The following is a 21,535-nucleotide window of genomic DNA, read 5'->3' as shown; positions in this document are numbered from 1 at the left end:
ACTGATTGCCTTCAATTAAGGGTTGCAAGGAGTTGCATCATTGTACAGGTTGTCTATAAAAGTAAATGTGTTTTCATGTTCACTCTACTTCCATGTCCCTTACCCAACTTGATGTGAGCTGTATTGACTGACCGTTTGTAAGTATTTGTATCTGTACTGCCATAACTAAATTATATATTTATTTGCAAGTAAAAGGTTTGTTTTAACCTACAAAAATCTCTGTCTTAATTCACGTCTTTGCTGACTTGGCTGAGAACCGCTGCAATCTCTGCTAGTCTCTGGAAGGCCCAGACAGAGACTTAACACAAAAGGTTATGTGCCAGAAACCCAGTCTGTGCCATAACTAATCAGCTTCTAAAGCCATAACTCAACACACATTTCATCAATCCATTCATATAATTCTAACCTCATTTTAAGCTGAATATATAGAATTGGTTGGGAAGTTGGATGTATTACTCTGCCTTGATCTGGTGAAAAAAAGGCTACTCCTTGCTGGTATTCAAAATGTCACAGCGTAATGTAAATGTGTATGTATTTGGTCGATTACTGTTTACTCCATTGCTTTATAGAAGCTTCCAGTCAGTGTTATTGATGGCTGTCGCATGTGCTGTATTGCATGGACATCATGATGACAACATGTCAGAGAGCTGTATCAATAAATATTTGGGCAAAACTTATACTGGCTGCAGCTGAGTTCACTCTGAAAAAAACCTGCTGATCCTTTTACGAGCCTATCAGAATATTGTTTCATTAGCTGTTAATGAAATCAGCTTTTGGAATAAAAGTATTGGACAGATTCAAGGCCAATTCCATTTCAAGTGAAAATAGTTAAACACACTGCTTCTGTTTATATGAGTCGAGATAAGTAGAGTGAATTAGTATTTTAAGCCCTTGACTATGTTTTGTTTTCTGTTCTAGGTATTATGCGTCATTGTACTAACAACAATCTTAGGATGTATATTTGGACTGAAACCTAGCTGTACAAGAGATGGTAAGTAATGAAAGATGCTAATATAAGTATTTGAGTTTCTTTTGATGCAAATGATACATCTTGCATTCATTACGAATGACGTCCCATTTTGGTTCTGTGTTCATGTTATGAAACAACTGAAGTTGAGTAATGACTTGAGAAACTCCAATATGAAACATATTTCCTCTAAAAATGATCTCAAAATGTTAAGAACTTGCAAGTGGGGGTATACACCAGGCATAAATGAGGCAATTCAAACAACTAATTGTTTGTTTAGCACCCCTTTGTACTGTGTAAAATATTTTTCCAAATGGTTTGGCTAAGATTTAATGAGAATCTGTCCATTTCTCATAACATATACATAAGAATCTGATTACAATACAAACTCTGAATGCCAGTGATGCCATTTTTATCGGGGCTGGCACCTGATTAAAGAAAGTATAGTCAAGAAGTCAGATGGGTTTTACCTAGTAACATGACCCTCTGCATGTTTATTTAGCGCTCAGAAGTAATGCCCACTGTATTCAATGGGGCTTACTCTCTAGTAAATGTGTTAGGGTTGCTGTCTAAGGCTACAATCCTGTGCACACTTTCCTAGAGTAAGGCTACTGCATGCAGAGGAACTTACTTCTGAGTAAAGAAGCCTAGGGTTGTGCTGCACATACGACTAACACAGTATAATCTTAAGTGAGTTTGGGGAGAAGGAAAGTGCCTGATCTACTGTTTCATCCCAAGGCCAGTTGGCTCATGCTGGCTAGAACAAAAGGTGTCTCTGGGTGTGTGTATTTGGGGCTGGAGTTGGTTTCTAGGCTTTTTAGCAAAATGGATTCTTTTATTTTAAATTTCCCCAGCATTGAAATCAATGGAGGAGGGGGCATTTTTCTGTGCCAGCTCCAGTGACACTTCCATTTTGTTATATCAAGAAGATCCACTTCTTCAGAGGTGCTAGGGCTTGTGGGGCTGTGGGCAAGTTCCTTTCCCAGTGGGCTCCCTGCCAGCCCTCCTTTTTTGTTTCACCTGATGGGAGGCTTGGCTTTGGCTGTGCCTTCTGCTGCTGCCTCTTCTTCCTTGGAACTCACTGGTAAAAGGAAGCACTGTGGCAACTGGTGTTTGCTTCTTCCACCTCAGGCCTCTGTTATTTGTGAGGAGGTCATTTGGAGGCCATCTCTGGACCTGCACCTGGTGGTCTGACCCTGGTGATGCCAGTGCACTTAATGGCTAATGGAGTCTGTTGTTTCATGCACATGTACTCCAACAGATACCAGGCTGATACTGACAAGTAATATCAATGTTTAACTCCTAACCAAAGTAAATATTCAATATTTCAGTCAAAACATGCCACGGTCGTTGCTATGAGAGAACATTTGGAAGTTGCCGCTGTGACAGTGAATGTGCTAAACTTGGAAACTGCTGTTTAGATTTCAAAGAAGCCTGTATAGAACCTGGTAAGCATCTCCCCCCTCTCTCTAATGTTCCAGTTCCTCTGACAGGTCAACTCAGGGGTAAGGTGGAAGAGACAAACCAGCTGCTGTTGTATTGCAATCTCACACAATTATAGTTTGCTTAAAACACTTTGGATTTTTCCTTTGGCTAACAAAATAATTTGGGGATGTCAGTGGTTATTTTTATTCTTCATGGAAGTGTTAGGGTCTTGCTAGACCAGGCTTTAGCGTGCGTTCCGACCCGGTTTCCCTGCTGTGCGTCCACATGACGCACAGGGGAATCCGGCGGCAGGCCGCGCTGAGGCCTGGTCTAACGCGCCATAAGCGAATTCGCTTATGGCATGCCTTTTCCCCAGCTCCGGCCTCAGGCCGGAGCTGGGGAACATCTAGGGACTTCCGCGGCTTTTCGTGGCTACTCGCTCGCGAGTAGCCGCGAAAAGCCGCGGACCTGCCTGGGGAGAGAGGGGAGGGGGAAGGATGGCAGGGTGGGTGGCAAGGGGGCAGGGCGGGTGCGATCACGCTGCGCGCCGCCCGAGCAAGCAGGCGAGCGGCGCTTGCCCGGGCAATGCTGCCCCATGCCAGGCATTGCCCGGGCAAGCGCCGCTCGCCTGCTTGCTCGGGCGGCGCGCGGCACGATCGCACCCACCCTGCCCCCTTGCCACCCACCCTGCCATCCTTCCCCCCCCCCCCCGTTTTTAAAAAAAACCCACTTACCTGCTCAGAGTCTCCGGACCGCACCCGGCCCTTTTAACAAAAAAAAAAAAATAAAAAAAATAAATGGCGGACGCCGCAGGGACTCGACGTCCCTGCGCGTCGTGCATCTGGAAGCCTGGGGGAAGCGCGCTAACGTTAGCGCGCCTTGGCCCCACTTCCCTGCTGGCGTAAGCCGGCAGGTCTAGCAAAGCCCTTAGAAACTGCAGAGAAACATCAGGTCTCCAGGAGATTGAAATGAAGGAGAATAAAGACTAAACTAGATGCTCCTGGAGTGGAAGTCTCCACTAAACATAAAAAAGATAGTAGACGCCATGATGCTAATGGGAAGGAGAAGGCAGGGAGGCAATAATTTACCCTGCCTGCCATTTCTCCTCTGAAGTCCCCCTTTCCTGGCTACTTTCCCCCAGTTGGTATTCCCAGATATGCGCTTGCCATGACTGGGGGAGAGAAGTGAAGGAGGCATGCATTTGACAGGAATAGAGTTAAACAGAATGTCCCACTTTTTGCTCCTCCTCTCCAAATGGTGCCTTCCCACTACCCCTTTTGAGATGATGGGTGGGCTATGTGCAGCCCTCTAGATGATTACAACTCTGGTCAGCCCTACCAGTAAAGCCAATGATGAGAGAGCCAATTGCATTGATGGCAGTGGCACTCAATAACATCTGAAGGGCCATATGTTGCACCGCTGTCCACTGAAGACCTCACCGGAGCCGGTATTTCTCCCCGCACCTCTTTTCCAGTACTCCATTAGGTGCCAGAAAAGGGAGAAATTGTTTAAAGGAGTTGCAAAACTGAGAATAGCACAAGCAGTGGTCAGCTGCTGTGGTCGCCACCTGCCTCAAAGAGCAGAGGTAGCAGTGCTGCTCCATTGCTGGCCATCGTGGCTTTTGCTGTCTTTGCTCACCCGCAGTGGCACAGTTTTCTCCAAGGTGCCACCTGTAGTATTCTGGATGGGCAGCTGCAGAAAAAGCATTTCCTGGGCAATGGCAGGAGGTGGTAGGCAGCTGCAAAAAGAGAGAAAAACAATCAAAGGCCTTGTAGGTCCTAGAATAGCACAGGCTGCGGCAATTCTGCTCTCCTCTGCAGTCGACCACCTTCTTCCATGGCTGTTGAGTAAGCCCATTGAGGGTGGTGGGGAGAGAAAGAGGCTCACAGCCATGAGGAACCATGGAGGATACCTTGCCCAAGGCCCCCTCAAAAACCAGAGCTGGCCCTGATAGTTATATATGGAGATGAAAATAAAATGGTTAGTTGGTTTGAAATAAATAAATAAATAAATCAGGAAGTGCAAGCAAATGGTTTCGTTGATTTTGTTGCCTCATAATCCTATGCCACAGAATTGTATTCTGGTATCTGTGTATGTATCACTGAATTAAGTCATGTTTAATTAAAAGTGGGTTCCCTGTGTTTGTAGCTCATATATGGACCTGTACCAAGTTTCGGTGTGGTGAGAAGAATCGGCCAGAATACCGCTGCTCTTGTTCAGATGATTGTGTGGAAAATAATAATTGCTGTGCCAATTATTATTCAGTTTGTCAAGGTGAAACATTCTGTTTGCTTTATGCTTTCATCACTGATGCAATAGTGGGGTTGTCTGTTTGTTCTACTTTGTCAAGCAAATTGGTAGCTGCTTTGATATTAAACAAATTTAGGAAATCAGTCTGTTGCTGGGAGGGCTACTGTAAGCGTGCTTAGACCTGTCAACCAGATAGCAATTTTAGAAGATATTAAATTACCAGGATCATGAATTTCAATTTGGGGGAGATTAGTATTTCCCCCCTTTCCCCTCTATGAATTAGATAGTTAGGATTATAGCAAATTGGGGGGGGGTTGTTACAAAGAATAAAATACTATAATAAAAGGCATGGTTTTTGTGTTTTTTTTTTTTAAAATAAGGGAATACAAGCTGGCTGGAAGATAAATGTGAGAATATTAATGAACTTCAGTGTCCAGAAGGGTAAGGATATTTATGCTTAATTTTACATATTTATCCCCCCTTTTTTTAAAGGGGGTATTAAGGCTGTGGCAATATAAATATTTCCATAGAATAATAACACAGGCTGGTAGTAAAACGTTTTCAAGGAACAGGCTAATGAACAAGTACACTAGCAATTACACTTGTATCAAAAAACAGATTGCAAAGAAGGAAACTCAACAGATATATGGAACCTAACAGCATGTTTCTGCATGATTTATTGTTCTGGGCAAGCCTCCTCAGAGGATGTCCTCTTCTGCTGAGAAGAGGTAGTTGGCTTACTTAGGCAAGGTCACATCAACTAAAGTCTGGGTAAGCAGGGACACATCAAGTAAAGTCAGATTCAAGACAATGTAGTTGACTTTGTAAGACACATTCAGATTCAGGCAGGCCATGTCAGGACCACGGAAAGCTCCCTGTGAGGTTGGCTGACTGTAGGTCCCCTGTTTTGTGGGCATTGGAGGATATTGAGTATCATCAGCTGAGTGTTTTATCACACGCTTGCTACTGCCCACTTACAGATGTTCACTCGTCCTTTGGACGATGACATCCACCTCCCACTCCTTCTTACCCGTTTTCCAAGTTGACCCCTTATAATCTGACTTTTATTTTTCGAAACGGAATGAGCCACCATTTCCTGCTGAGTGCAGGAAAAGCAGTGCGATAAAAATGCCCCCTGAATGGGCCATGTGGCCTTTGTTTATTATCTGAAGAGAGAGAGAGAGAGAAACTCTCTCATCAAATACTGTTAAAATCTCCTTTAAAATACCCACTCCCAGAGAAGGTTGCCTGCTGTGTCTCTCGATGATTTCTTAAAATCAGCCTCTGTTGTGGGCAAGAAACTCTGCTGTTTGTTGTTGTCAGTTGTGATTGTATCATTCAATCACTCTCATTGCTCACTCTCAATAAATAATTTTAACAATCTATAAATACATTTTAACATGGTGTTTTAAATTTGTAATTTTGCATTGCTGCTGTTTTTATCTGGTTGAGCTTTTTTATTGTATTTTATATTATGGTTTTATACTGTTGTTTTATATTATGAATGGTTTTAATTTTTGTGAACCGCCCAGAGAGCTCCGGCTATTGGGCGGTATAGAAATGTAATAAATAAAAAAATAAATAAAATTGCAGAAATTCAATAGAATGCATCCATCTGATATGGAAAGTGCAGAACCTGTTTCTCATTATTTTAAGCAGCCTTCCTCCATAATACACTGGTACTGCATTTGACAGAGAGAGGTGGGGTTCCTGAATTATCAAGTCAACCTTTCTGCCAGTAGCAGGAACCCTACTTACAGCATCTCTGTGCTGATTCAGCACTGATCTCCAGTGATGGAAACTTTGGGATGTGAAGCATATGTGAGTGAACTTAAAAGCTCACCCAGCTATTCTTGCCTCATGGATCAAGTCCATCAAAACAATTCTGTCCCATTATTTATCCATCTTGTTCTTAAAGATCCCCAGTGATACAGAGTCCGCAACAATGCTAAATCGTGTTACCTATGTTCCACCAATTAAAGAGGTTTGTCTGATGTTCAGGCTAAATCCTTTGAGCTCCACTTTGGGCCCATTGTAGCATGCCTTACATGAAGAACAAGTGACTCCTAAGTGGAGTCCATCTGGAATGCCATTTCCATTCTTCCCTCTCCTCCAACAATGACATGGGGATGGTCTTTGTAGGTACTGAGGAACTCCCTGTCATGTTTGTTTTTCTAGCTATCTTTGGTTATACTCATAGGAAGATTTTTGCTAGTCTCTTGTGTAGCATGTCCCTGGGCTACATGTTTACATGTTTCTGGTCAGCGATCTTTCCTCTGGATGCCTAGCCCTTTCATAGAGTGAAACACAGTTTGAATGTAGAACTTGAACTGATCTATTTTTTAAACACACACACACACACAAGCATTATAACTGGTGAGATTCGTGCCTATTATTTATCTTTAGATATACATCCAGATTAGCCTTGTGTTCGAACTAGCAGGATTAACATTGAGTGGAGAGGAAGAGCAGGGCTGCACCCATTGGCTGTTTCCCTGCTACCATGTCCCATGCTGGCCCCTCCCCCTGTCCACATGTTGGGAAGAAGAGAGGAGTCTCCTCTATCTGCGTAAACTCCCCCTTTGATGTAGAAACCTGCGCAGGTTTCTCATTTGTGGGTGGAGCCTATGCGTGTAGAGCAGGCTCCTGTCTTCACACCTGGTGGAGTGACTTCCTCCATGTGCTTGTGGTCCCATGGAAGGGAATGCCTGAAGGGGGCTATAATCTTTATTTATTTATTTATTATTAGTTAATTTATATCCTGCCTTTCCATCAAAAAAAGGGGGTACTCAAGGCAGCTATCAATAAAATCCAGATTAAAAACATAATATGAATACAAATAAATTACAAGCACAGGAGTAAGAGAAATAAACAGTGACCCGGTCAACAACAGACCAGCTTATATACCAAAAGCCTGCCTGAATAAAAACATCTTCTCTGAGAGACTGTCTAGAAAATTAGTTAGTAATGATCAACTGTCTTGAACTGTCTCATTTCTAATTGCTCAGATTTACAAAACCTCCAGTGTTGTTGTTTTCTTTGGATGGATTCAGAGCTGAATATTTGCACACATGGGGTGGACTCCTTCCTGTTATTAGCAAATTACGTGAGTAGCTACTTTGTCTGAGCAACAGCATGTTGATCTCTTAAAGTTAATAATAATAATAATAATAATAATAATAATAATAATAGCTGTTTCCCCTCCTTCATATCATGTTTGCTCTCCTAAGCTCCTGTAAATGCCTTGAGACCCAGATAAGGATGCCAGGTGTGTGTGTGTGTGGGGCCTTATAGCAAGGGATGGTTTAAGAGATGAGAATGAGTTTGATGGAGACAGGCTCAGCTATTATGAAGTGTTGAAATGATTAAGCAACAGTTTCTGTGGCTGGACAGTGATCATTTTGCAGTGACCACATTCTCAAACATGGAAAATTTGGCGAGACTAGACTCTCTGCCTCTTAGGATTTAGTGCTGGGGATGAGGACAGTGGAATGTTTTTTTTTAAAAATGGTTTGTTTACTTGGATTTCTAGCTCTATAGTACTGGGGTGGGGGGGGGAGAGAGAGAGAAGTCAGAAAAGGATGATTTTTCACTGCTGTTCATATCTGTTATTTCTATTTCCTGAAATTGTTAGTGTTGCTTATTGACACATTCATTCAATTTTTTATTGTAAAATTTCAATGATACAAAACCAAAAGAAAAAGAATTGCAGCAACATAATTTTTTAATACATCAGTTTCAATGCATGCCTATGAATAGCATGAGAGGTGGCATGGGGGACCGCGAAAGGAAGGGGAAATTGCCACTCCTTATTCCTTCAGTGGGGATAATAGATTTACTGTATCAATTCAAGGGGCAGACGTTTGCAGACCTGGTCTGTGATTTAGTAAAGTAGCAATTCGATCACAGTCCTCCATTTACATTTCTATCCTATGCATTTCTACTCAGAAGTAAGAGCCACTTCAATGGGACTTACTCCCAGGTACATGTATATAGGATTGCACACCTCAATATTTTTAGAGGTACTTCAAAAGCTGTGAAGAAAGTCAGAGACCACAGTTACTGAGATCATAACTTTTGCATCGTGTTGAGTAGCACTAAAGCTGATCAGAATAAAACACAAGTACACTAAGAAAAGCCTTTGCCGGCCTATCTTTTTGGTATGTTTATGTGCTGTAGCATGCCACATAAGCATACACTATGTCAGTTTAATGGTGACACGGTGCAGCATTGCCTCTAAACCTTTGGATTAAACCTTCCGGCAGAATCCAATGCTGCCCTTGCACCCACGGTCAGCCCCACTCTTCTGGTCTGCACATGGCCAGCCCTGCCGTTTCTGTTCTACAAGCGGCTTGTGGAATGGCAATGTAACGCTCCCATGGACAAACCCTGACATGAGCAAAAACACTCATTCCTGGAAGGGGCAGGTTGAGATGCTTTGATATGAACTGGTACCAGAAATTTTTAGTGAACTGAATAACAGACACAAAATGACAAAGACTCTTGAAGCACTTAAAGTCTAACAAATTTATTATGGCATATGGTTTCATGGACTTCAGCCCATCATATATATATATATATATATATATATATATATATATATATATATATATACATACTCTTATCAACAGTGAAAAGCTTATGTGCTAATAAATTTGTTAGTCTTTAAGGCACCAGAAGACTACTTTTGCCACCACAGCTACCCTTCTGGAGAGTAGTAAAATGTTGGCAAAAAAGCACACAACTGCGTACAAAATAAATTATTTTTATACAACACAAATAAAAGTTATTTATAGCACAATTAAGTCACCTAGCTGGTTATATCTCAAGTCTGGATTTTACACAATTAAATAGGTGGATTCTTAATGAAACATTTAAATAACCGAGTTGTTTTTCATAAGTAACAGGCATCCGGTAATAATCCCATTTTGTCATGCTAGACTTCATCAGAGAAACAGTTTCATTTTCGCCGTGTGCAAGCAAAAGCCATGGGAGTAGGGCTTGCAGACTCTAAATAGTATTCCCGCAATGTTTTTAGTTAAAGCCCCCCAAAAGGGTTTTTTTTTCTTAGTCACCAGTAGACAATCCAAATGCTTCAACAGCGGCAGAACAGTTAGACAGGTGTTGGAGGGCTATCAGTTGTACACCCATTTAACACCCCCAAAGCTTCCTTCTCTATGCTATGCCAACAAACTTTTATAGCCCCAGTCTTAAACATATTTAGTAAAATTTCAAATGAAGAAATAATCTTGCACTACTCTAGCACAATGCTAATAGCAATATTAACATTGCAATAGAGTAGTTTACCCTAGTGCAATGTAATTTCCATTAGCAATTGTGCTCCACTGGATACTGCCCCAATCAATATTTGATAAGAAAAGTTATGCTATCTATAACTGTGGAATTGTTAAGCATTTCTAATTATATATTTTTTCCCCACCCCCAGGAAAATGTGGAACATACACTCGTAGCATGAGACCAGTCTATCCATCAAAAACATTTCCCAATCATTATAGCATTGTCACGGTAAGAGCAGCTTGTTATTCCCTGATCATTCCCCACACCCTGTGAAGGAATAACACTGTTTTTACTCCATTTCATTTTTAGTTCATTTCATTAGTAAGACATAATATTAACTGGTGTAAGAGGGTCCTGTAATTATACAATCAAAACATTTTTAGAGAATTTTGGCTGTAGTTCAAGGGCTTTGCAGCTGTTTGAGAATTCTTGCAGAAAATGTGTGCTGAAAAGATGTGGTGATGTGAAATGTCTATATACGAAGACCACAGAGGCAGCACCACTAGTGAGGGGGCCGGCGAAGAAGGAGCAGAGAAAGGAGGAGGGTGAAGGGGGCATCCTGAGGGAGAGCTTTTGTCTTGTTTCATGCATGATGGCCTTATGGGAAGGGATTACGTTTTCCTGTTTCTCACAATCTCAGGATTTGCTCAGCCTTGCAACGTGTCCACTAGGGATGTACGAATTTAGTTTTGTTCTATCTGTGTTTCACAGATTGTCGCACGTCTTTTGTCTGCTCATTGTTGGAATTGTATTTTTTTTAACCAGAATTTAGTTCTGCTTGTGCTAATTCTCATTAGCACTAATGCACATTGGCGCAAATGCGAATAAGTTAATGCACATTTCTGCAAATACTGCCCCCCCCCCAGTGAAAAACCAGTCTGCAAGTCTGTCGAATCCACATCACTTGGAAAAAGGCGGTCTGCTGCAGAATCCACAGGTCATATTCATAGAAATCCAAACTAATTTGAATCTATTACGAATTTCTCTGACATCCCTAATGTCCGCTGTTCCCCTAAAATCCTGATTCCACAGTGGGTGCAATTTTTGAAGTAAAAGCCCATTAGTCTAATAACCTAAATGGACCCTTATCATCATCTGGGTAGCCATCACTTCTAAATAAGATGATGCAAAAATAGAGTGTAGACCCAATCTTGAAAATGTGTTTGCTGAGAGACTTGGAACCAACCATTTAGACCAAGTCTGATTTTTTTCCAGCAAAGGACTACTTCTAGGTGTTATGCGTATTTATTAGTGAAACGTGATGCTTTCCAACATGTGTGTGTGTGTGTGTACATGTGTATTGTGCCACCCCCAGATATCCTGGCCTAAGGGCCAAGTTGACCTCAGACTAAAAATGGTTCCCCAACTCTGCATTAAGGGGCATGACATCCTAACCTCCCTTGGTCCTCACTGTTGCCTAATATAAATGGAAAGTATGCCCTAGAAAGCACCCACATCTAGGTAAAGGTAAGCAAAAGTATATTTTGTTCAATACAGGAGTAAGCTTGATCAAGTTAAACTTGATGGAGCTCCAGCCATTATTATCCAAATGCAGTTTTCTCTCCCCAAACAGAAACAGAACAACACTGATCTATATATAATGAATCAATTTTACTTGCAGGGCCTCTACCCAGAATCCCATGGCCTAGTGGATAACAAAATGTATGAACCAAAGAGAAATGCTTTCTTCACACTCAGAAATGCAGAGAAGTTTAACCCTCAGTGGTACCATGGACAGCCAGTAAGTGTTAATTTTAAATATACTGCCATGAGATATGCTAATATCTATTGAAAGAAGTGAAATTTTAAACATTATAATTTTTTAGTTTTATTTAATAAAAGTAGAACCTCTTTTTGATGAATATGTATGGATGATATTCTGGAGGTGACAGACTTGACCTTGGGGGAGCTAGGGGTGGCGACAGCCAACAGAAAACTCTGGCGTGGGCTGGTCCATGAAGTCACGAAGAGTCGGAAACGACTGAACGAATAAACAACAACAACAACTATTATTCATATGCACATATAACTAAATATAGCTACATCATGTGCTGTCCAGAGAATAAGAGGATAGGCCTCTGCCCCAAGGAACGTACAATATAAAATTTGGCAAACGGGAAACAGCAGAGAAATTGGGAGGCAGAGGAGGAAGTGCTTCTGTGAGGGCTATTGGATCAATTTATTAGAGATCATAGAAGGAGGAGGAGGCAGGGTGTACAGAGGGTTTGGCTGCAGATAAGTCGGAAACATTGCAGTTCTTTGGGAATACCAGAACAAAGCAGTGTGTGGTGCAAGGGAGAGGAAATGGGAGGCAGCTGAGTCATATGGATTATCCACATGAAAGCAGCAGAGTAATCTTTGAAGGGCTCAGGTTCAATCTTCAGCATCTTCAGTCTCCAGTTATAAGGTAGCAGGTCATATGAATGACCCTTGGGAGGGCTAGTGACCGTAAGAACAGGAGATACTGGGCTGGATGTGTTTAAAAATAAGCCTTTTGTTGAATAACCAAGGAATAAATAAAACTTACAATATAAGAGGGATAGTACAAGAACAAGCCAAATGTTGTCCTTCCAATATGTTAGGTTTTAACAACCTGTGCGAAGAAGAAATGCTGGCTGGCAAAAATCCAGGAAACTGTTTTGAAGCAACAAACCGAATTCCACCAAATCCATCAATAGAAAGAATTCACAAGCAGCAATTGTTTCTCCTTTTGTACAGATTTGGCTGACAGCTATGTATCAAGGATTAAAATCTGCCACATTCTTCTGGCCTGGTTCAGATGTCGACGTCAATGGAACCTTTCCAAATATCTACGAATTATACAATGGGTGAGCCCCAGGCACCACCACCAGTTGACTGCTGTAGGGGGATGGGGGGTGGATCACAAAGAATATTAGGAGTGGGTGTGCACACACACATGAATGTGCTCTTGTGTATATGCTACCAAGCCTGGTTTCATTCTCTCTCTCTCTCTCTCTCTCTCTCTCTCTCTGGCTATTTGTTCCCCCTTTTCTCCCTCTGGCTCCCCTTCCTTCCTTCCTTCCTTCCTTCCTTCCTTCCTTCCTTCCTTCCTCTTGTTCTCTCTCTGGCTCCTCTCTCTTTCCTTCTCTCTATTTGGCATCACCCTTCTTTGCTTCCTTGCTTCTATCTCTTTGGCTGCCTTTCCTCCCTCCCTCCCTCTCTCTCTTTCTCTCTCTCTAGCTCCTTATACATGTACAAATGAAACAAGTAATACCCAATCACAGATTTTTCTGAGTTAAATCTTTTATTGTGTTTTCTGATTTAGATCAATACCATTTGAAGAAAGAGTAGTAACACTTCTTAGATGGCTAGAGTTACCAGAAAACGAAAGGTAAATATAATATTTTCAAAGTTATACTTGTGTTTAGAATATTAGAAAACCAGAACAACATTGCTTAACTTGAATATTATTTGGCTTGAATCCATTCTTGCTCTTCTGTGAACAGAAAATTTCAGATCCTGCAGAGACTCCTGCTGACAGAAGAGAGGAAGCAATTTTCATTGATCCCCACTTCCTTCTGCACCTCCTCGCACCACTTTTCATGTTGTTCGGGAGGATTTCCCCAGCCATTCAGAGTAGTTTTGGGGTGGGAGTGCAGGCAGAATGGGCGATGACTGAACATGGCTTATACCCCGTACGCAAGTGGGTGTGTCCTGTGATTTCCTTTGGAGCCAAGCTTTTATATCTATCACTTCATGCTTCTATGCGTTTTAGTGATAACGCCAAATTAGGCCTGCCTCTGAACTAAGAGTTTTTATCTCCTGGTAATATATTTATTCAGTTAATAACTTCCAAGAGTGTATTAGAAATGTAGCTGTATTTTAGCTCACTTAGCCACTACAATACACCAGCTTTCTAACATACATATATTACACTACTGCAAACGTAAATTACATTGTGCTAGCATTAGCAACCTCTAGCAAAATGCCAATAATGTTTTCTGGTTCAACAGGTCAGGCTAGACGTCACTTACGCACAGTGTTATTTTATTTTGGCAGTAGTGTCGAATTGGATACGGCCCATTGTGTAAGGTGCCATAAGAGTGCTAGTTGTGTGTTTTTTTAATGCATAGTTGTTTGATTAAATGACCTTGAATTAAAATATTTTCACACTTCTTTCAATTTATATGTAAAATATTAAAATTTTGATGCTGTTTGATATAGACCACACTTTTACACTCTGTATTTAGAAGAACCAGATTCCTCAGGTCACAGATATGGACCAATCAGCAGTGAAGTGAGTAACTTGATATTATATCAGTTTTGTTTTTAAATTAAGTTCCATAGTAAACCAGGGATGTGGACAATTATTATTATTATTATTATTATTATTATTATTATTATTATTATTATTATTATTATTATTATTCCAGTAGCTTTTTAAGGACAGTATGTGTATGAATGTGAATTAGACTAAAACTTAAAAAGTCTAGACTTATGTCATGCATTGTAAAAAAATAAAGCATATCGTCCTTCAACCATATTTGTGATGCTTCCCAAAATACCTGTGTAGAGCTCCATTTGTTTCAGTGGGCTTTTTCCTATGGTCAGTCTGTTATGGAAGCACCGATGGTCACTCAGTTCAACTATAGTGCTGATTAGATAGCCAGTGTGATGTGTAATGGCTAGAGTGTTGGGACAGGAAATCAGGAGATCTGGGTTCTAGTCCCCACTCAGCCATGGAAGCTCACTGGGTGACTTGGGTCAGTCACAGACTCTCTTCCCAACCTAACTCACAGGGTTGTTGTGAGGATAATAATGGAGAGGAGGAGGATTATGTATATCGCCTTGGGTTCCTTGGAGGAAAAAAGGTGGGATATAAATGAAATCGATAGATAGTTAGATAGATAGATAGATAGATAGATAGCCATCCAGCACTAATTACCTACCTGTAAAATTGTGGTTCATCAGTAGTACGATCACAGGCCCATGGGTAAAAGTTATTTCATATGAGTAACTTGATGCTGAGAACATTAAGAGCCATTGGGTGTAACTGACTGGCAATTCCCGTCTTCCTGCAGCACCCCATGCCACCTCCCACCCTCTTGAGAAGGAATCACTGAAAATCAGCCCCTCCCCATTCCAGTGACATATGCCTTCCATCAGTGGAAGGACACCAATTGTTGAGGGACCACCTATTAGCAAGTTAATTTATGTGTTTTGGATGTTATATGTCGATTTACGTCTTTAGCATGTGTGTTACATTTTAATTTATGCGTCTTGCAGGTCATTCTTGCATTACAGAGAGTGGACAAAATGCTTGGATTGCTGATGGATGGTCTTAGGCAAATGAAACTGCACAATTGCATTAACATCATTCTGCTTTCTGATCATGGTGAGCTCATTTAAATTGTACAGGGCGTTTCCAGACAGAGGGCTCCACCACTACAAATCAAAAGGCATTGTGCACCTATTCTGTCTTTTCCCCCTTAGTGGGTATTTTTCCTATTAAAAAAAAAGGTGGAAGAAACAGTGTGAAAAGAGGGGAGGGTTAAAAATGGAAGTTGTTGTCCTTTGCCACCCCCCCACCCAGCCCCCATAGAATTTGGTGGATGAGGCAGGGCAACTACAGGATATAAGCACCCACAGTCTTTGGATCATATGAAAATATTTTTGGAATCTGCATTTGGACTTTTTGTTGTTGTTGCAGTTAGGTTCCCCAAATGGCCACACCCCTTTTTCCACCTGACCATGGATTGTTTGGTGGCTTCCTGGCCTTCATGCTTTCCCCATATTCGAAAAGGTTGGAATGTCTCTCCTTAGGCTTAGTAATGGCAGTAAGAGCTTTTAGCTACAATAGGCTGGTGTTTGGGGGTATTTTTAGCCCTGCCCATGACCAGAATGCAGCCGCTGAGAGCTTCTCCAGAATTGAATTTGGCCTTTGGGCTAAAGGTGATTCCATACCCCTGACTTAGGTGTTGGTTTCTTGCTAGTATTTTTAATATAAAAAACCTTCACAACTATATGTATTGCTATTACTGTTTCTTAAAAAGACATCTTCTTTTCTCTTTTTCTTCAAAGGGATGGAAGCAGCTAGCTGCAGCAAAGCAGCATACTTGAATACCTACTTGGATAGTGTTGAAGATTTGTTTGTAGTACCTGGCCCTGCAGCTCGCTTAAGGCCCCAAAATGTGCCAGATGAGTATTTCTCTTGTATGTAACTGCTAGACTAATTTGCACTACTTCTTTGTATATTTTATAGGTTTAAAAGTACACCAGTTCAGATAGTGAACAGCAAACCAACAGCAAAATATCCTCTCTGCTCCAGTCCTGGGAATGGCTGACCTTTGGTCCCTTCTGACTAGAGAAAGAATAGGATAAAAACTGAAACTAAAATAAACAAATTAAAAATTACATTTATTATCTGCATCTGAAATGATGTAAACATTTAGTTATGTAATAACACTTAATGGCACCTGAAATTTGTTCTGTTACATGATGCCTGAGAGTTAAACTCCTCCCACCCCCACCCCTGCCACAAACACACTCACAAGTGCACAAAATAAAGATGTTATTGCTTTGCCACTGGATGTTCAGCACATAGGCCTTTCTCATAAGATCGGTGGATTTGAACAGTTGTCAACAACTCAAACCAAGCTCAAAGGTTTCTGGAGATAGAAATATTTCAGAGTGGTTATGGTTTCTCAACAATGCAAGACTTCATATCTGATCTCCCTCTTCAGTGGATCTGTCAGTTTAAAGGCAGTTAAAAGAGATTCCCTACACCATGGTTACCACCAGTATATAAAGCTTGGCCCATTCCCTCCGCACTTCGTTTCAAATGTAGTTTCTTACTCCATGCCCACCACCCCTGGCGGCTTTTCTATAGTAAACTTTCAAACAAGTTTTTGCAAATCCTGGCTGAGAGAGAATTACTCAGGAGAGGAGTTGCTGAGGGAAAAGAGGTTTGTGGTGAAGGATTAAGCACCCCCTTTCTGCTCACTACTTTTTCCTTGAAAATGCTCCCCATCAGCACTTTGCATGCCAGATATATAGTTTTGCTCAAACTGAAATTCATTCTGCTTCATCTTATTCATTGACTGTTTGGGGGCATTATTATTATTATTATTATTATTATTATTATTATTATTATTATTATTATTGCACTTTAATGCTTTTTCTCTGTAAAGGTCATTTCCTTAAGATTTTTTATTCAGTAGATCATTGCTGGGAGACCTGAAAGCTAATCTGTGTGTGTGTGTGTGTGAATATATATGTGTGTGTGTGTGTGTGTGTGTGTGTGTGTGTGTGTGTATGTGTGTGAGTGTATTCATTCATTAGGAAGGATTCACTTCTGTGGAGAAAGGTGAGCTCAGGAACAAAGGTCAGCCAGAAGGGCAGAGAGAGATCTTTCCTTCAGACTTTGCCAACCCCTTTTAGTACTTGGGGTGGTAAGAATGCCCCCATGTCAACAATATCATGGACTAAAGACTCTCTTTCACAGAAGTGAATGGCTACAATTATTTTTTGTTCAAAAAAATATAGAGTATGTGTATTTTAAAGCAATTAAACTGTATATGTATATACCCAAGGTCGTCGTCTTTCAAATAACACCTTCTTGGTGCAAATCTTGTGTAGTTTCTATGAAGTGGGCAGGTGTTGCTCATCATTTGTATTTATTTACATCCTTCTACTGGTTTAACTATTGTATTGAGCATTTGCAAATATTTTACAACTCAAGAGAGTTGACTATTAAATGTAACACTGGGGAGTTTTTCTCAACCAAGCCAGCTTGGTGCCAGCAAGGCCCTGTCTAAACTGGCCCAAGGTATCCTTGTGCTATGTTGTGTGGTAGTTACTTCTGAGGTTGATGAGGCTGTCAACAAAAGAGGAGGCAAACGCCATTGCTCAAAAAAGAGAAGAAGAAATTATTACACTTAATGTGTTTCGGAGATGTCTCCTTCTTCAGGAGCTGTTTATATTTAAATATCTTGATTCCAAGATAGGTGATACTTCTTTATTTAAGGTCCTTATACATGCTGCTCTAAAAAGCAGCATGTACAATTATTATTATTATTATTATTATTATTATTATTATTATTATTATTTATTACATTTTTATACCGCCCAATAGCCGAAGCTCTCTGGGCAGTTCACAAAAATTCACAAAAGTTCACAAGCACCTTAAAGAAGTAATTATTGCCGATTTTGGAATCAAGGAATTAAATAAGTATAAACAGATGAAGAAGAAGACATCTCCGAAATGCATTGAGCATAATACATTTTTATTCCCTTTTTTCAGCAACGGCGAAAAAAGTTGCCAGTTTATAGTTGCCAGTTTATGGTGCCTTTCCGTCTTCATCCCTGCCCATTGATGAGGCTGTGGCAAAATAAAAGAGGCTAATGATTAATAAAGGAAAATTGTGCAAGATGTAAATTAGTTAGTTATGTGCCTTCAAGTCAACTTCGACTTATGGCGACCCTATGAATCAATGACCTCCAGTTGCACCTGTTGTAAATATGTAAATAAACATTATGTATTAGGAAGTCCTTTATTTTTATTTTTATTTCAACCTTCAGGTAATTAATTATTTCATCTAACTCTTCCAGTTGATTATGAAGACATTGTCAGAAACCTTACAGTAAGTATTGCCATTACTTTCTGCCAATCATGGCTTTTAGCTACAGGCTTTTTCATCAGATATAGTTTGCTTGCCCATCCTGATTTTATATTCTTCAGCCCCTTGTCAAGAAATGTGGGAGCTGCTTCCCCATTGTACAATGCCATGCTGCTGGAAAGTAGTGTGTGAATCTGAAGTGATTGACACTGGAAGTCCCAGCAGACTGGTGGTGAGTTGGGAAACACCCACAGAATCAGGCTTACCCATGTAGGATTTCATCCCAGAAGCATGAGACTGGGTTACATGGAAGTGTCCCCCATTATGTGGTGTGAGTGGTTTGTGGTTTCTCTCTCTCTCTCTGTGTGTGTGTGTGTGTGTGTGTGTGTGTGTGTGTGAGAGAGAGAGAGAGAGAGAGAGAGAGAGAGAGAGAGCATCATCAGCTGAGTGTTTTATCGCTCGCTTGCTACTGCCCACTTATAGATGTTCACGCATCCTTTAGGCGCTGATGTCCGCCTCCCATGTGCCTCCCCCTCCTTCCGTTTGTTTTTCCATCACAAAATAGACCCTTTTTAATGCCAAAAAAGCAGCACAATATAAACGTCCCCTGAATGGGCCACATGGTCGTTGCTTCTTCTTCTTTCCCTGTGTAAAGAAATCGTCACTATTGTGGGACAGCAGCAGGAAGCCATAGCGATGGTGGGGAAATGTGAAAATCCATCCATCTGATGATGCTCAGGGAGAGAGAGAGAGAGAGAGAGGCGGGGCAGGGGGAGAGCAGGTAGTGCCAAAATACTACATTAAGGTTTTCTATAGAATTCACTCAAGAGTTTACCTATATGAGAACACTTGCAATTTGCAAGCATGGCATTATGATGAAATATGGATCTTAATTTCAACCTTTCAGTGCTTGGTCCCAGATCAACATTTCAAGCCGTACATGAAGCACTTCCTTCCCAAGCGATTTCATTATGCCAAGAACGACCGGATTGAACAAGTGAATTTTTATATGGACCAGCAGTGGCAACTTGCTCGGTAAGTTTCTGCTTTTCCATCCCTGGTTATAAAAGGGTTAGCTTCATTAAATCTACTCACCTATCAACACATTGTTTCATTCCTATGCCATAGCACAAAAGGTATGTTTCTTTGGTTTTTGTTTAATTCTATGAAGTGGGAGCAAACGACATTTGCTTTTACTCGTTTCTTGTGCAGTAATCCAAAATGAGTAGTCTTCATTTCTTTTTCCTGGATTTTATTGATTTTATTTTAGAATATTTATATACCACTTCCCATTTTAAAAATCCTGAAGCAGTTATAGCAAATTATAAAGTAATACATCATTATAAAATCACAAAAACATTCAGACAAGTTAATTGATTGGAAAAGCCAGGATAATGATCTTCAGTGTCTGATATAGTGCAGAAGGGAAGATATTCCAAAGGGAGGGTGCCACCGTAGAGAAGGCTAGTTGCTGTTTTGCTGCCAGATGGAACTCTGCAGGATCTTGAGGCTGAATTTTGCTGGACAGGAGAACTTTAAGGGATCAGACAAAGAGTTTTTGCTTGATATGGAAGCCAGGGGGGAGATTTCAGGAGGGGCATGGCATGGGCTGAGCAATGGGAGAGGTGAATGAACTTGGCAGAGTAGTTTTGAGTAGTGGTGAAAGGACCGAAATGTGAAAAAGGAAAGCTAGAAAGGAGAAGGATTTTCTAAAATATTTTCAAGGTTTTTCTATAATATATTCTAGCAGGTACTGTTATTTACATATTAATACCTGTGTTTTGTAGGAAGCCCGTTGAACTCAAGTATTGCACCGGTGGGTTCCATGGGTCAGACAATGTATTTGCAAATATGCAGGTAAGTAAAGCCATCTAAGGATCCTCGGTAGCTTTCATGAACTTTAAAGGAGATGCCAGGATCTAGCATGGTCCTCCATTTTCAAGTCTCCACATTTCTCACTCAAGCCAGGCCAGCCTGGCCATGACATTCCTCGCTTCTGCTTACCTGCTGGGATTCTGTCCCCTTTATTCATGCTCATTCCACTTGCCTGTGATATGGGACTGGGAAGCTGTAAGGGACCAAGGCTGTTTACTCCCCGCTCAGTTGCTTGTTTTTCTGCTGAAACGGATATCCCTCAAGATTTTTCTTTTCAGTGGATCACTGCAGGAAGTCATCTGAGATCCAATCAATGTTATTTTAGAAAATGGCATGATGTCTTTCTCTTGTGGTGCTTCAGATTGCAGGTGAAGAATTCATGTAAGAAGAATGCATAGCCTAGGTAAATAAAGATGTCCCATGTAGCAATGGAGCATATCAGGGACAAGGCGAAGCAGGAACTTTAGTTGCTGACACACCGACTTTTCAAGAACAGGGAACGTTTAATATGTACCGACACCCCACCTCCCAATACATACATTCTGAAGAAGTTCAGGAGAAGTCCTGATTCTTCTAACTTGCCCTCTCTCTCTTAGCACTTCATGTTTTATTTAAGAACTGACAGGTGCTTATTTTCGTCAACAGAAGCTAGAGCAGTGGTGTTTATTTTCCTTTTAATTGCCATATCTACCCTTTTGTGAGCTGGGATAGGATGAGACATGGTGACCCAACACTTACTCTTCTGTACATCTACAGAGCAGATAGTCCAGTCAGACCTTTTTCTTCCTCTCCTATAATAATAGAACCCAGGGTCATCCCATGTAGCTGACTGGTGGGAGATTCAGGACAGATAAAAGGAAGGACTTATTCACACAACGCATAGTTAAATTATGGAATTCACTACCACAAGATGTAGTGACGGACACCAATTTGGATGGCTTTAAAAAGAGGTGGTAATAATTCCTGGAGGAGAAGACTATCAATGGCTACTAGTCCTGATGGCTATATGCTACCTCTACTATCAGAGGCAGTAAGTCTACGTACACTAGTTGCTGGGGAGCATGGGTTGTTGTTTGTGGATTTCCCATTGACAGCTGGTTGGCCACTGTGTGAACAGAGTGCTGGACTAATGGGCCCTTGG

At 41.0% G+C, this 21,535-nt stretch overlaps 1 protein-coding gene across 1 annotated transcript in view; it reads left to right on the top strand.

The window, feature by feature from the left end:
- The window catches only part of ENPP1 (ectonucleotide pyrophosphatase/phosphodiesterase 1), a 52,957-nt gene that overhangs the window by 17,788 nt on the left and 13,634 nt on the right, over positions 1–21,535 (top strand). Inside the window, exons 2-16 of the mRNA XM_063124671.1 lie at positions 919–991; positions 2,299–2,415; positions 4,541–4,666; positions 5,023–5,083; positions 7,651–7,748; positions 10,089–10,168; positions 11,562–11,681; positions 12,659–12,768; positions 13,227–13,292; positions 14,126–14,198; positions 15,188–15,296; positions 15,983–16,114; positions 18,512–18,543; positions 19,427–19,554; positions 20,307–20,376. Of these exons, the coding sequence (XP_062980741.1) occupies positions 919–991; positions 2,299–2,415; positions 4,541–4,666; positions 5,023–5,083; positions 7,651–7,748; positions 10,089–10,168; positions 11,562–11,681; positions 12,659–12,768; positions 13,227–13,292; positions 14,126–14,198; positions 15,188–15,296; positions 15,983–16,114; positions 18,512–18,543; positions 19,427–19,554; positions 20,307–20,376 (1,395 nt within the window). The remainder of the gene's footprint in view (positions 1–918; positions 992–2,298; positions 2,416–4,540; positions 4,667–5,022; positions 5,084–7,650; positions 7,749–10,088; positions 10,169–11,561; positions 11,682–12,658; positions 12,769–13,226; positions 13,293–14,125; positions 14,199–15,187; positions 15,297–15,982; positions 16,115–18,511; positions 18,544–19,426; positions 19,555–20,306; positions 20,377–21,535) is intronic.

This window comes from Elgaria multicarinata, chromosome 4 (genome assembly GCF_023053635.1).
Source record: "Elgaria multicarinata webbii isolate HBS135686 ecotype San Diego chromosome 4, rElgMul1.1.pri, whole genome shotgun sequence".
Classification (NCBI taxonomy): domain Eukaryota; kingdom Metazoa; phylum Chordata; class Lepidosauria; order Squamata; family Anguidae; genus Elgaria; species Elgaria multicarinata.
This window is presented reverse-complemented; position numbering and strand designations above follow the sequence as displayed.